The 13,386-nt window shown below is 42.8% G+C and overlaps 1 protein-coding gene across 1 annotated transcript; it reads left to right on the top strand.

The window, feature by feature from the left end:
- Positions 1-1,473: 1,473 nt before the first annotated feature.
- Positions 1,474-2,582, top strand: LOC147449784 (uncharacterized). The gene is made up of 4 exons (XM_086521630.1): positions 1,474-1,682; positions 1,777-1,801; positions 1,920-1,960; positions 2,546-2,582. The coding sequence occupies exons 1-4, from the start codon at positions 1,474-1,476 to the stop codon at positions 2,580-2,582; spliced, it is 312 nt and encodes a 103-aa protein (XP_086377756.1).
- Positions 2,583-13,386: the final 10,804 nt, after the last annotated feature.

Below are 13,386 nucleotides of genomic sequence, written 5' to 3'. Positions count from 1 at the left end.
TACGGCTTCATTCCACTTGCACAACACTACTCTCATAGCAGAGGCTTTTGAATCCCTTTGATGGCTGCATTGCGACGCCTCTATAGTATTGGTTGAGAGCACATGATCATTTGTAATCTAGCATCATCAAATCAACCAGCATATTCTGGTAACCAGATTTTACCTCAACATACTTTAGTGGTGATTGTGACCTTTGTAATTTTTACTGCATGTGAGGGGATCAAGGAGGTGAGGGCTTTTGTGTCATTGTGTTGTTTAATATTTCACACTGCAAGCACTTTGCAAGCATGGCACTGGCATTGATGCAATGCCCTCGAGTATTATGAACTTCCTCTTTAATGACACTTTCTTTCAAAAGAAGGAACTTGCCTACTCCATTTATCTGACAAGAAGTTTACCACCAATAAGAAATCACTAATGCTTTCCATTAATTAATGAAGTTCCCCTTTCCACTTGGTTTGACCTTTTGGTGGCATGTTATAAACACCGTGACTTGCACGTATAATCTCTTTTCCGAAATAGGTAGGCCTCGTGATTTTATCACTTTTTTTGTGAGATTATTTGTGACAGTTAAATTGTATGGGAAACGCTCATGATCGGATCTCAATTGTCAAAAAGGAGCAAAGATTTGAAAATCTTGAAGAATCCAACCAAAATAGATACAAGTGTCAAGGATATTTTGGGTATGTTTGAAATTTGAAGGGTATTTTGGGAATTTCCTCAAATTAGAGGGATATTTTGATAATTTTTCCTAAGTTTTACTATAGTCTCGTCTTCTTGGTTGCAAGCCACGTGATTTATCACTTGTCTCTCCTAGTACAACTCGGACAAGCTAGTGATGGTTTCCCTTTTTGCTAATGAAAAAGAGAAGATTTTAAAAAATATATATAACATTTTATTTTTATTCTATTTTTGTGATTCGTGCATGGAGTTAGTGGCCACTTTGCTTAATGATGGGTTCCTTCTCTTTCTGTCTCTCCCTCTCTCTCGGTGATGAGTAATTTTCTCCCTGGACCTCTTGCATGCCATAGCTCCAGCCTCCCACCATATGAGCCAACAACCACATGGCCTTGAATTATTGGAGGGGGAGTACTTCAACCCCACCTCCTTGTCCCACCCTTGATGCTGGTGACATCTACTGCTTGCTCCCACCCGTCCTCTTCTCCACACACCTTTGCTCGTGTTTGCACATACACACCCCACCTTCGACATGGCTTCTCAACTAACGGTCTCAACCCCCCAACTCGTTGTCTCTTGACGAGCACCTGGCCTTTGACAGGGGAGTGGGGACTGAGAGGTGAACATGTGAAAGATGGAATAGGGAGGTAGAGCGTTGCACCCAACGACCCAAGGCGTCTCTCACTCATAAAGAAAAGAGGGAGTGGTCATCTTGTTGAAAATGGATACTCTATATTCTATATCTATATCTATATAAAGCATGGAGCTATTCTTCTCAGAGTCACTTGTTTGCAGATGCAGCAACATCTCGGTCGAGCAATATATGTGCCCCTTGGATCGCAGGGCTACAAGGTGTCCCACCTCGGGCTTGTTGCATGGGCCTCTCTGCTTTCTATGGAACGCCTGTGCAAGAGGAGGTGGGCATCGACCTCACCAATCACGCTATCAATAGTGGAGCCTCCTTCGTTGACATTGATGACATCTATGGCCCCTTCAACGATGAGGTTCTTGTCGGCAAGGCTATAAAACACTTTTCTCAGGAACGTATACAGCTAGCTACAAAGGTTGGCAACATCATGGAGAATGGTATTTATTCAGTCAAGGGCAGTGCAGAGTATGTGAGGCAGGCTTTTGAACCCAGCCCGAAAAGGCTTGATGTGGAGTATATGGACCTCTATTACCAACACCATGTTGTTTTTTTTGTGTGAGTATTGATTTACCTCTTTGTGGGGTTTTCTTAGTTCAGTGCATTGGTGGTGCTACAAGGTTTTGTAAGCATGAGGTATCTCTCTCTCTCTCTCTCTCTCTCTCTCTCTCTCTCTCTCTCTCTCTCTCTCACACACACACACACACACACACACACACACACACATGCTCTTTCCCTTGGATTGAGCAATCCCTACAGCCTTAGCTTGAGGTGTTGTGTACGTAACCCATTAAAGTTCTTTTTGGCTAGGGTTTAGGCACACAGTTGTCCCTCTTCTACTGCATGTTTCGTAGTTTCTTTAGTCACCAAGCTGATTGGAGAAACATGCTCCATTTTGAAGCTTGTTTGCGCATCGAGTTGTTGTTCTTCACTACATAGGACGTTGACTATTTGTCTTTGTTGTTTTAGACATGGAAGGTGTTAAAAGCAAAGCCTGCCCTAAAAGAAGCTTTACAAGATGAGGTAGGTTTTCCGGAATAGAAAGGTTCAAATATCCTTGTGTAAGCACCTGCAAAAATCCTCAAGGATAATGTGCAGCGGATAGTTGTGGTAAGAAGTTTACAAATCAGCATCTTACAAATGGTTGAATGGAGTACTTTATTTTCACATAACATATTATGCACATCTACCATTGTGAATGTTTGTTGGCTCATGTATCAGGGCACCGGAAAAAAACAACTTGAAGACTTGGAAGTGAAATTTCCAACCAAAGCTTGCGGTATTGTTAAATTCAACCCACATTTAGCACATTTGATCGCAGTTGCAACTAATTACATGCTTGTCCCCAACAAATTTGAGCCATGTGGGTTCATCCAACTTCAAGCCATGCTTAATGACACAATATGGTCTATGCGTGTCGGTTTTGTTTCTGACTCTACTAATCTTTACACTAGTGCATGTCTGACTAAATGGATCCAATGGTGCAGTTTTCCTTTTGTGTATCTATTGTTGTTTCTGTCTCCGGTAAACACTATACCAGTGCTTGCATGTATGAACAAAGGGTCAGGGCATTTACTCACTAGTCCAAAAGCTCGACTTCTTTTTGAATTTGTAAGAACATTTTGTTTTGTTGGCGACATATTGCATCAAATTCGAGTCGTTGTTTCAACTGGTGGTTTTTTGGATACTGTGAAAGAGGGAGCGGTTGTTTTCCCGATAGACTAGCCCTTCAACGTGAAAGTGAGCAGGGCTATTCCTTTAATCATCTTTTTTGTGCAATTATGCGATGAGTTCATGATGTGCTTATGATGGATTCTGCAATGTGAGGTGGTGGATCCAGCTGATGTGCAAGCATTCGTCTCTACTGTACAACATGCTCTGCAAGTCTATGGGACTCCAACCTATGATAAGACGGTAAACTCTTGCATGGCACAAGATCTATCCTGGAAGGTACGAAGTCTAATTGTGTAGAACATTGAAAGATCAAGGCTTTAGTTTGATTGTGTAGAACTACATTTTTATCTAAAATTTGTTTTGTATTTTGTTAGGGACCCGCAAAGCAATGGTAGGAAGTGTTGTTAGGCTAACAGGTGGAGGGAAGCAAGCCTGGTTTTGATGGCGATGAGGTAGCACTTCTGGCAAAGGAGAATGTAGCTACTCCATGATAAACACTGCTATTGAGTGAAGGACTCCATGCTTTGAAAGACATGTACAATGATATGAGCTGCAATGAAGTCCACTCAATATGTTGTTGAAGTTAAAGACATTATGGATAAGTGGGGCTACTGAAGAGAACTTTGTTGGAGGTCTCATGGTGGCTTTTGCACTTATTGCTTGCATAAATTTTGGCTTTTGAGATCTTTTTAAGATATGACAAATGATGTGTATGTCATATTGGGTCTTCCCAATCATATATGTATGTTTTTTTGTCCTTGGTCATTTCTCTGAGTTCCTTGGTGTTGTAAAATAGCATGTCTCCATTTGTCCCATAAGGAGGATTGGGGGAAGGGTATTATTCTTAAAGCACCGGCTTGGATTAAAATGACTTGTTGTGGCAAGCAAGGGGGTTATACGTAAATGACAAAAGATTTGGTTACTTGATGGCACATCTATTACATGGTACAGATTCTTAGAAAATATTAAGCAACTCATGTTGTTCCAAGCCTTCCTTTTCACGTGAGGCCTCTTAGCTTTATTCGATAGCTCTATGTACCACTTTACACCCACCTCTTAAGAGTTTAATCTTTTGCCTTTTGTTGGCACTGCCTTTGGCAAAAGGAAAACTAAGGCGAGCGTATTTGGGCACTTATAATCGGATGGAATTTTGTATTGTGTGGGGGTTTTTTTTGCCTGCCCCTAAGGGATGATGCCTTAGTGATGCCTCACCTCCCCTTTTTGCTAATAAAAAATGATGGTTTTGTTTTTAAAATTCACAATTTTTGATTGGTGGATAAGTTAGTGGACACTCATTGATGTGATACATACTAAGCAATGAGCACCCACCAACTTATTACCTACTAAGGCACCTTTTGGATGGAATGTATTAATTTTTCAACTTTGATTCCACAAAAATTTTGTCAATGCAAGAAAGAGAACTGCAATAGCCTATTTTCACGCTGGTGTCCAGCAGTGATCTTTGCTTTTGTGCCTTTGTTGAACCTCTCCCGTCATGCTCTATCTGCAGCCATCTCTGTCTATGCCATCAGAAGGAGGATAAGCATCAACCCCCGTCCCTCTTGCGTCTTGCACCCTACATATGCATGCATTGCAGCTATGTTGGCTTCATGACCTAGCACTACTGTAGCTCGTGTCCGTTGTCTTGCACAACTCATCAATTGGACCATGCCTCATGGTTGTTCTTGCCATACTCTCTCTCTCTCTCTCTCTCTCTCTCTCTCTCTCTCTCTCTCTCTCTCTCTCTCTCTCTCTCTCTCTCTCTCTCTCTCCACCACATCAGGGTCTTATTTCCCCCTCTATAGCTACTATTTTGTGCAAGTTTAGCCTACCATTCTCTGTGCCCCCTATAGGTTGAGATCTTTGAATCCCCATTCTCCTCCACCTTTTGCGTCGCTCTGATCCAGTTAGTGGGCAAATGAGCATGTTGAAAGTTGCTTTATAGCATAGCAACTGCTTCTTACTGGAGGGCAGCATCATCAGCTAGCGTTTTTAACGGTGCCTTCAACATCGACTTGATTTGGTTGACGGGCGCGCGATCCTCGGATTTGTTCTCACTTTATATTGAGGAGAATTGCAGCATATGGGTTTACCAGATGGTTCTTAGATGGTGGCAACTATGTCTGGAAGACCAAAGTACGGACCATCATCATGGGCAATGGACTATGGGAGTGACTTCTGGACCCCAACCGTGCCGCTAAGCCCGACCTCTCTATGATTGGGATCACCCAGGCTTGGCTAGATGCGTGGGTTGATCCCAATAGGAATTTGGATTTGAAATTTGAATCTCTCTTTTCTTCCGAGTTGCTCTTGAAAAGTTTGATGGATGCAGTTCATTGTTTTCGCCTTCCAAAAGGAGGGTCTAAATTTGCTTAAGGCAAGCTAGTTTCCTAGCCTTCATTATAGCATTCTCATTTGCATCTAGAGTCCTTTGAGGAGTTCTAAGAGGTGTATCTGCAATCTAGGAGTTTGCTCATAATTTGAGAACATGTGAGTATCCATGTTGTGTACATATGATGGCTGCAAGAGACCGGCCATATACAAGCATATCATGTATGGTAACTTGTAAGCCAACGAATCAAACTATTAACAAATTATGACCATCGGTAGAAGAGGGAGTAAAGTGAGTATTGAAGCTCTGTTGGATTAACCTTGACTCTAATTACAAGCACAGTACACTTGTTCTTTTTCCAATCTAAATCATACAACTCTCCTCAAGGAGCCTAGATCAATTTGTTGAGAGAGAGAGAGAGAGAGAGAGAGAGAGAGAGAGAGAGAGAGAGAGAGAGAGAGAGAGAGAGAGAGAGTAATGAAGGACCTTATCGCCCATTAGCACGCATTCGGTGGCTAATTTGCTTTTTAACCTAACTTTGTCATCTAGAGCACAACAGAAGACAAATATGTGCAACATGACCATTGAAAAAAAAATATATATATTTGCTCTCACTCTCTCTACGTGAACATTGGATCCCAATTTAGATTTGAGGTTCTTTGTGGCTCTATTTTCTCCTGTTTTCAAGAGGTCCTCCTGAGAATAAATTAGTATTTGTGATGTTTAATGTATTGATGGATCTTTTGCTATGTAGCAGTAGTCTAACTTGGTTGAGGAAAATGTGGGCACCATCTTCAATCTCAACACTACTATTGTTGTTGTAAGGATCTAGTGAAAAATTAGTGTACACAATTTGATACAATAAACTACAAGGATGACAAAGTTACATGGCTTTCGACGGGTATCACTTGATACAAACTTCTATTAAAATCTTAAAAAAGGCAAGCCTGTAATTTCTTTGTATTATACAATTAAAATGAACATGTGGGTTTTTCAAATAGTGTTTAGATATATTTCATGAAAGCTACCCTTGAATGTATGGGCAGGCCTCGTGATTTTATCACTTGTTATACTCCTCATTGAGTGTAGCTGGAAATTTCTTTACCTTCTTGGAAAAGATTATTCTCAAACCTACACTTAAAAAAATGTTTTATTATCCTCTAACCTAATTGATTAGTTTTTACTGTACAAAACTCGTCAATCTTTCTTACTGGTTCCTGGTCCAAACGGGTCTCACTACTAACACACGCACATAGGACATCTCTCTCTCTCTCTCTCTCTCTCTCTCTCTCTCTCTCTCTCTCTCTCTCTCTCTCTCTCTCTCTCTCTCTCTCTCTCTCTCTCTCTCTCTCTGCTTGGCTTCCTCCAATGATTCAAAGTAATTACTACCTAAAAGGTAATAATTACTAAAATTCAAAGAAATTAGTACCTAAAAATAGTACATAATGAAAGAGAAAAATCCCAAATATAGACCAAGCTATAGTGCATGAATAATCTCTCTGGTCAAAAAAGATACATAGTTTCTTTCAAAAGAAAGTTAAGAGATGATGAACCACCAGTGGCACATAAAACTTGGAACTTCTACTTTGCTCCAAGAAGGACAAAAAAGCAGAGGTCTCTTTTTATATGCTTTCAAGAGGTTTTGTGAGATTTTGGCATGTGCCTTGGCATGTGTCTATGCTAGATAAGCTGCTGATAAAAGGGCTGCTTGTTAGTTTACTTTTTTATGCATGCCCACAAATCTTTGCATGTGTGTAAAGGCTATAACGTGCTCCCAAAAGGATAAGAAGACTATGTGGATTTGATGTGTGTTTTCATACCTTTAGAGTCAATTATATCGATATGTTCTTCTTGTATTTATGACATTGATAAAAAAACTGCTATCATGGTGATACCTATCTTCCTACTGTGTCTGACCAGTTTTGACTAGCATGTTCCTTTGGATGGTGGTAGGTAAAAACGTAACAGTTTAAATACTGGTTGCAACTTTGATTTTTTTTTTTGCCTCTAAAATGTGTAAGATTTTTCTTGACTACTATATTTTGTTAAATAAAATCGAGACATGTATATACAAGCGTAGCTTGTCACATCATATAGTACATTTAAGACACAATATGTTTTGTACCAAACTATCATGTTGTGTTGTGTCAAGATGTTATGTCACACCACGTTGCATCATGTGTGTTGTTATGTCCCAACATGACTTAGCACGTATAAAAGAATAGTCTTGTTTCAATGATTATAATGTGTCAAAACAAGTCCAATTTTTGGGGTTATGTCTGTTGGGGTATAGGCGCCTGTGCCTTGCCCGGCCGCCCAGAGTCTGGGCGCCCACTGACTTGTATACCTTATACATAGCATAAGTGTATAGGGGGCTGCTCACTCTTCTGAGTCTCCCCACCCATATCTGTGTTGTGTGTCTCCTTCTCTCTCTCTCTCTCACTCTCCGTCTGTGGTGCTCCCCGATCCCCTTCAATTGGTATCAGAGCTATTGGTGACCGCGGAGAGCACGACGGCTTTGAGAGCTTCGAGGCGATAGCTCGCTCGCTCTCGACGGTGGAGTTCGATCGTGGAGTTTCACGGAGAGAGATTTTAGCTTGAGGAGCATTGTCTTTGGAGCTTAGGAGCTTGGTGTGGTCAAGCTTGGTCGAGGAGGCGGTTGCGGCTTCCTTGGTGAGAGGAGCTTTTGAGCTCAGTGGAGCTCGTTAGAGAAGTGCTCGGCGGAGGAGAGCTTGACATTCTAGTGCTTGGATGCTGTTGTGGCAGAGCTCTTGTGTTGGAGCTTGCATTGAGAGGACATTGCATTACGCAGAGTGGAGCAGGAGCAGGTTCAAGACCGTGTGCAGCTCGTTTTTGCCATTTTCGGGCTCTAAAACGCAGTTTTTTGCGTAGCTCCGTCATACAGAGTCAGATCTACATGATCCAGGAGTCTAGGTCAGGGTTTTGGTACGCTCCAGACGCGATGGTGATGTCTATTTGCTGAAATTATGCTTTGAATTACAGAAGGTACAGCAGCAAGTTTATTTGTGCACTCTCGGGTCCCAAAAACACTGTTTTTGGCATAGCTTTCACACCCGGACTCGGATACATATGATCCAGGAGTCTACCTTGGGGTTTTGGCACGCTCCGGACGCACTCGTCATATCAGAATTGTAAAATTCTGAATGCTGAATTTTCTGCAGCAGCAGTTGTTTATTGTGTGTCGAGGATTCCACACATGGTTTGCTCTCAGATGTGAGAGTGATATTTGCTGCAAGTTTCCTCACAGGTGGGAGGATACGATGTATGCCTTATGTGGTTTGATGCTCAGGGAGACTAATGTGATTGCATTTTGAGCTCGGCAATGTATGCCTCGAGCATGTTTTTTGGCAGTCACAGGTAGAGCAGATATTTGTGTACTAGATTTGCAGGTGTTTGCAATGATGTATGCAAAGTGTGGAGATTGGTGCATGCATTTGGAGTGCGGTTTGATGCGCTTTGGTTGCTCATGGTTTTGAGCGTGCAGTCAGTTTGGTTACTAGTTTTGTGGCCGTTTTACTGACGAAACTCTGGCGAAATTTTCCCAGGAGTTTTATGCGCATCATTTATGCGATCTAGGTAGAGATTGCGGGTTGCACTCAACATTTGCGTGCGGTGTTCTCTGCAGGTGGGAGATTTGTGCGCGTGTATGCATCGATACCGCACAGTGTGGGCTTGGTGATTAGCTCACGGGTTTGACAGGGGTACAGTTATCTTGGCACACTCACAGGAGTGAGTATTGTGATGTATGCTTGTGTGGCTACGAGCTAGGTAGCCGGATTCGAGCACTAATGGCTTGAGGTTTTTCAGCAGGTTTCAGCTACAAGTTTACAAGTTTACAGGCAGGTTTGAGGGCTTATTTGGGCGCTGAATTTTCAGCCATTGTTTCCTCTTTGCAGGTGTCCATGTATGGCTGAGTTGTAGGCTGATCTGGGACACATTTGTGACTTGTTTATGCAGCTGTTTAAGAGCTGAATTTTGGGGCTGTTTTGGGGCTGATTTGTAGCCATATCTTACAGCCATATTTGCAGACTTTTGTTTGATGCGATTCGAGCCAGTTTAGGGCTGATTTGGTTGACATTGCGGGAGCTCTATTTTGGAGTGTGTCTCACAGATTTTACATTGTGTTTCTGGCCATATTGGTAGACAGTTTCCAGGTGTTGTTGGTGAGGTGGTTTCGCTTTCTAGTTTGCTACATTGTGCTCATGACAGAGACAGGTGATCGATCAGATTGTGACCTCTCACAGATGCGCATGCTTGATGGGTCAGACTTTGCGGCATGGAGAGAGTGTATGCTTGATGCATTGACACAGCGAGGGTTGCATCGACCATTGAGTGGTGATGCAGGTAGACCTTCAAACATGTCTGACGATCAGTGGCAGGAGCTAGAGGAGATGGCACTATCTACACTCTCTTTGCACCTTGCGGAATCTGTATATGCTCTTGTTATGTATGAGACTACTTCGAGAGCACTTTGGCGCAGATTACATGATATGTATGATAGATCTGAGTCATCACGGACTCGTGTGAGACATGTACATTCACGAGCACGCCGACAGATGACATGTTGGTATTGTGGTCATTCTGGACACGTTAGACGGCGCTGTTTTCGTCGTATGCGACATCGTAGGAGACATGGCAGTCTCAGAGATGTATGTAGTGATGCCATGGACTCAGTTGCTTTGACAGTTGAGGCACATGTAGTGTCGGAGTATACTAGTGACGGGGATGTCACTTTTACCTCGAGCTATGCACGAGATGCTATACATGTGGATAGTGCACTCCCTTCGCAATGGTTGCTAGACGCAGATGCTATGTTTCATGTCACGCCGCATCGTGCATGGTTTTGTAGCTATTCTAGCGGGATACTTGGCAGTGTACGTTTGACCGATGGATCGGTGCATGCGATAGCAGGTGCAGGAGATGTGAGACTGTCATTACCGAGTGGTGCATCTTACTTGTTACGACATGTGCGCTATGTACCAGATTTGACAGTGAGTTTGATCTCGATTGGTCAGCTAAGAGATTGTGGATGTCAGATTTCGCTACAAGAGCAAGATTTTGTGATGCATTTGGGTTCGCTAGTGATTGCGAGAGGTGCCAGGAGTGGTACACGTTACCCATTGCATGTGGATCACACGAGAGACGGTGTTGTCTCCGTGATCACGCAGCCAGGTAGAGAGCGAGAGAGCAGGCGAGTCTCTTTTGCTTGTGCGTTGCAGGATGCTTTGCATGGAGTGCAGAGTAGTGAGCTCGTTGTGCACACAGTTGGGGCACGACTTGAGCAGTCACACAGAGAGGTGACAGACTCAGACATGCATGCTTTGCTAGTGACTGAGCAAAGCAAAGAGTCAGTTGTGCGAGATACTTCTATGCAGGATAGACAGGTAGAGCGGTCTTGCTCTAGTGAGTCACGACAGGAGGACGTTGTGCAAGAGTCTATGCATACGGAGTTAGAGCATGAGAGCTCTAGTGAGTCACAGCAGATTGAGTGGTCATGTTTGCAGTGGATGATTGCAGAGGAGGCTGAGATGTCAGCGATTATGCAGTCATTCCTTTCTATGCTCGACAGTGAGCATGGGGATATAGTTGTGCAGGATATGTCTTCCAGCAGACACCTAGAGCAGCTGGTTTGCTCTGAGGTTGCACGACAGGTTGATGCGTCTTTTGCGGACAGTCAGGAGATGCATGTGGCTGACACGCCTTGTCAGTCAGAGATGCCTATTGCCAGGGACATATATGTTGATGCATGCTCCGTAGAGCTAGCAGGGCCCACTAGCATTGCATCGGCATTCGGTGGTCTCATGTATGAGATGCTGATCTTGAGACCGGATATCGCAGCTACAGTGGGAGCATATGTAGTTGGGGTTGTCAGTCGTTTGTTGACTGATGATGGCATAGTGCACGAGGCAGATATGCAGGTATTGTGTACATACTTGCAGTACGTGTGCGGTACGTCTGGTGGTGTATGGACTTACACGGGAGCAGGACAGTCGGATGCACACGATCACAGCCAGCCAGTGGGCATCGGTTGAGAGCGGTTTTCTCTCACCTTTTTTAGTCTTTAGACTAGGTTCCCTTACTTAAAGGCACAGTCGCCTTTAAGTGGGAGGTTGTTGGGGTATAGGCGCCTGTGCCTTGCCCGGCCGCCCAGAGTCTGGGCGCCCACTGACTTGTATACCTTATACATAGCATAAGTGTATAGGGGGCTGCTCACTCTTCTGAGTCTCCCCACCCATATCTGTGTTGTGTGTCTCCTTCTCTCTCTCTCTCTCACTCTCCGTCTGTGGTGCTCCCCGATCCCCTTCAATGTCACCTCTACACACACAGATGCATATATACATGTACATATAACTCTCTCTATCTCTCTCCATTTATTTTAAATGAACGTGTTTTAAAACTCTTTCAAACACGTGTTTTAAGTTATTTTTCTATATTGATGTCATGAGTGAAGGTATTCTAACAAGCATGGATAAAGAGGATCAGAAATTACATTGAGTGAATCGAGAAAAGCAACAAGGAAGTCACGAACCTATTTTAATTAGGTTGATGTAGAAAAGATTTTGAGTGCAACCAAACTTCTCTATAATGATGCACAGGATTCTTGTCATTTTTTTGAGTGAGGAGACACTCAAGATCCTTACTGATCAAAGAGGACCAACATTAATGTACAAGGAGTAAGTAGAATTGTGCGCTGAAGACTTATCAAAATAATTAGATATTTAATCAGTCGGGTAGAGCTAAGAATCAAAGTCAGCACAAGCTTTCAAATTTGGCACATGTGGATATGGCAAGAGTGCTTTTACAAAGACACGCGTCGGTGTACAAAAGATGACACCATACTACAATCAAGTGGCCACTTTTTTTGTATAGCAGGTCTATTAGTTTTATATACTACAATGATAAGTCGGCTGAAATTATATACCTAATTAGACGTCATTAGTTATGAGGGAAATTCATAGAAAGTAGAGGCAAGAAGACACATGGTTGGTAGTCCATGCAAGAGAACTCTTGCCCTTCCATAAGAAGATCAAGCTACAATGGATACTCTTGATGAGAAAGGTCAATATTTTGCATAACTTAGAGTGAACACAACTAGTGTAATACAAATTCAAGCTACAATTATAGCACAATAGCTATAATAGATACTTTGAACAACAAGAAGAGATTGATTAGTGCTAGAACATTGGTCGAATATGGCTACCGCATATGCTTAGGCAATCATTCATGGAAGGTGTGCAAAGGATATCTTATGGTTTCAAGAGGGCTAAAGATTGATACGTTGTCTTCTTTGCATGTGTCTAGTGTGTGAGATTAAGTTATCTATGTGACGGTGCAACCATAGCATCATTGAAAGAGGCATTTAGGGTTGTTTTCCCAAGATATACAAGCTCACATTTTATAAGATGAACATTTGGGACATTAGGATGCTTGAATTATGCAAGCATTTAGACGTTCGAGTATCACTCCATCTTTTGATCCTATCATGCTACCAAGTTGTGGCGAATTTTCATGCTTTGTAGATGATGTGTCTAATGGTGAACAGGGTAAGCAAGAGAAGGATATGTAGTTAAAGATGGATTCTTTGGGGCCAAGTTTATGGCAGGCTAGGTGCTGTTGTAGATCTAGATTTACAATGGGCTAGGTTATGTTGGTCCAAGTTTTTGGTTGTAGCGCGGATAATGTGTTGTGCTCTCAACAGTGTGGGTGCCCCTCAGTGCAATGTGCGTGACAATCTCACTCAAACAAATGGAAACTCTCTCAAAGAGAATGAAACACAGTAATGAAACACAGGAACAATGGATAACAACAGAGACACAACAGTGGACCAGAACATGTGGACTCGACTAGCTCAAAGAACCATGTACAGACTCTGGCGTGGCAGCACACTCAGCTCCAGCCCAGGACTCACAGGTACAAATGGGGTGTCGAGGCTCAGATGTGCAGGGATGGTGAAGCAGTGCTCTGTGTAAGACTCGCTCCAGATGACTACGTACAAGATAATCATGTGAAGCAGATGATGATAATGACCCAACGG

This window comes from Adiantum capillus-veneris, chromosome 10 (assembly GCF_014529385.1).
Source record: "Adiantum capillus-veneris isolate H3 chromosome 10, ASM1452938v2, whole genome shotgun sequence".
In the NCBI taxonomy this organism is placed as follows: Eukaryota; Viridiplantae; Streptophyta; class Polypodiopsida; order Polypodiales; family Pteridaceae; genus Adiantum; species Adiantum capillus-veneris.
Note: the sequence above shows the minus strand (reverse complement) of the source record. Positions and strands in the feature narration are given on the sequence as shown.

Coding starts and splice junctions, on each gene's coding strand:
- LOC147449784 (XM_086521630.1), top strand. CDS start 1,474: ATGCAGCAACATCTCGGTCGAGCAATATATGTGCCCCTTGGATCGCAG. Junction 1,802..1,919: donor GGCAGTGCAGAGTATGTGAG/GCAGGCTTTTGA, acceptor GGGTTTTCTTAG/TTCAGTGCATTGGTGGTGCT. Junction 1,961..2,545: donor CAAGGTTTTGTAAGCATGAG/GTATCTCTCTCT, acceptor CTCATGTATCAG/GGCACCGGAAAAAAACAACT.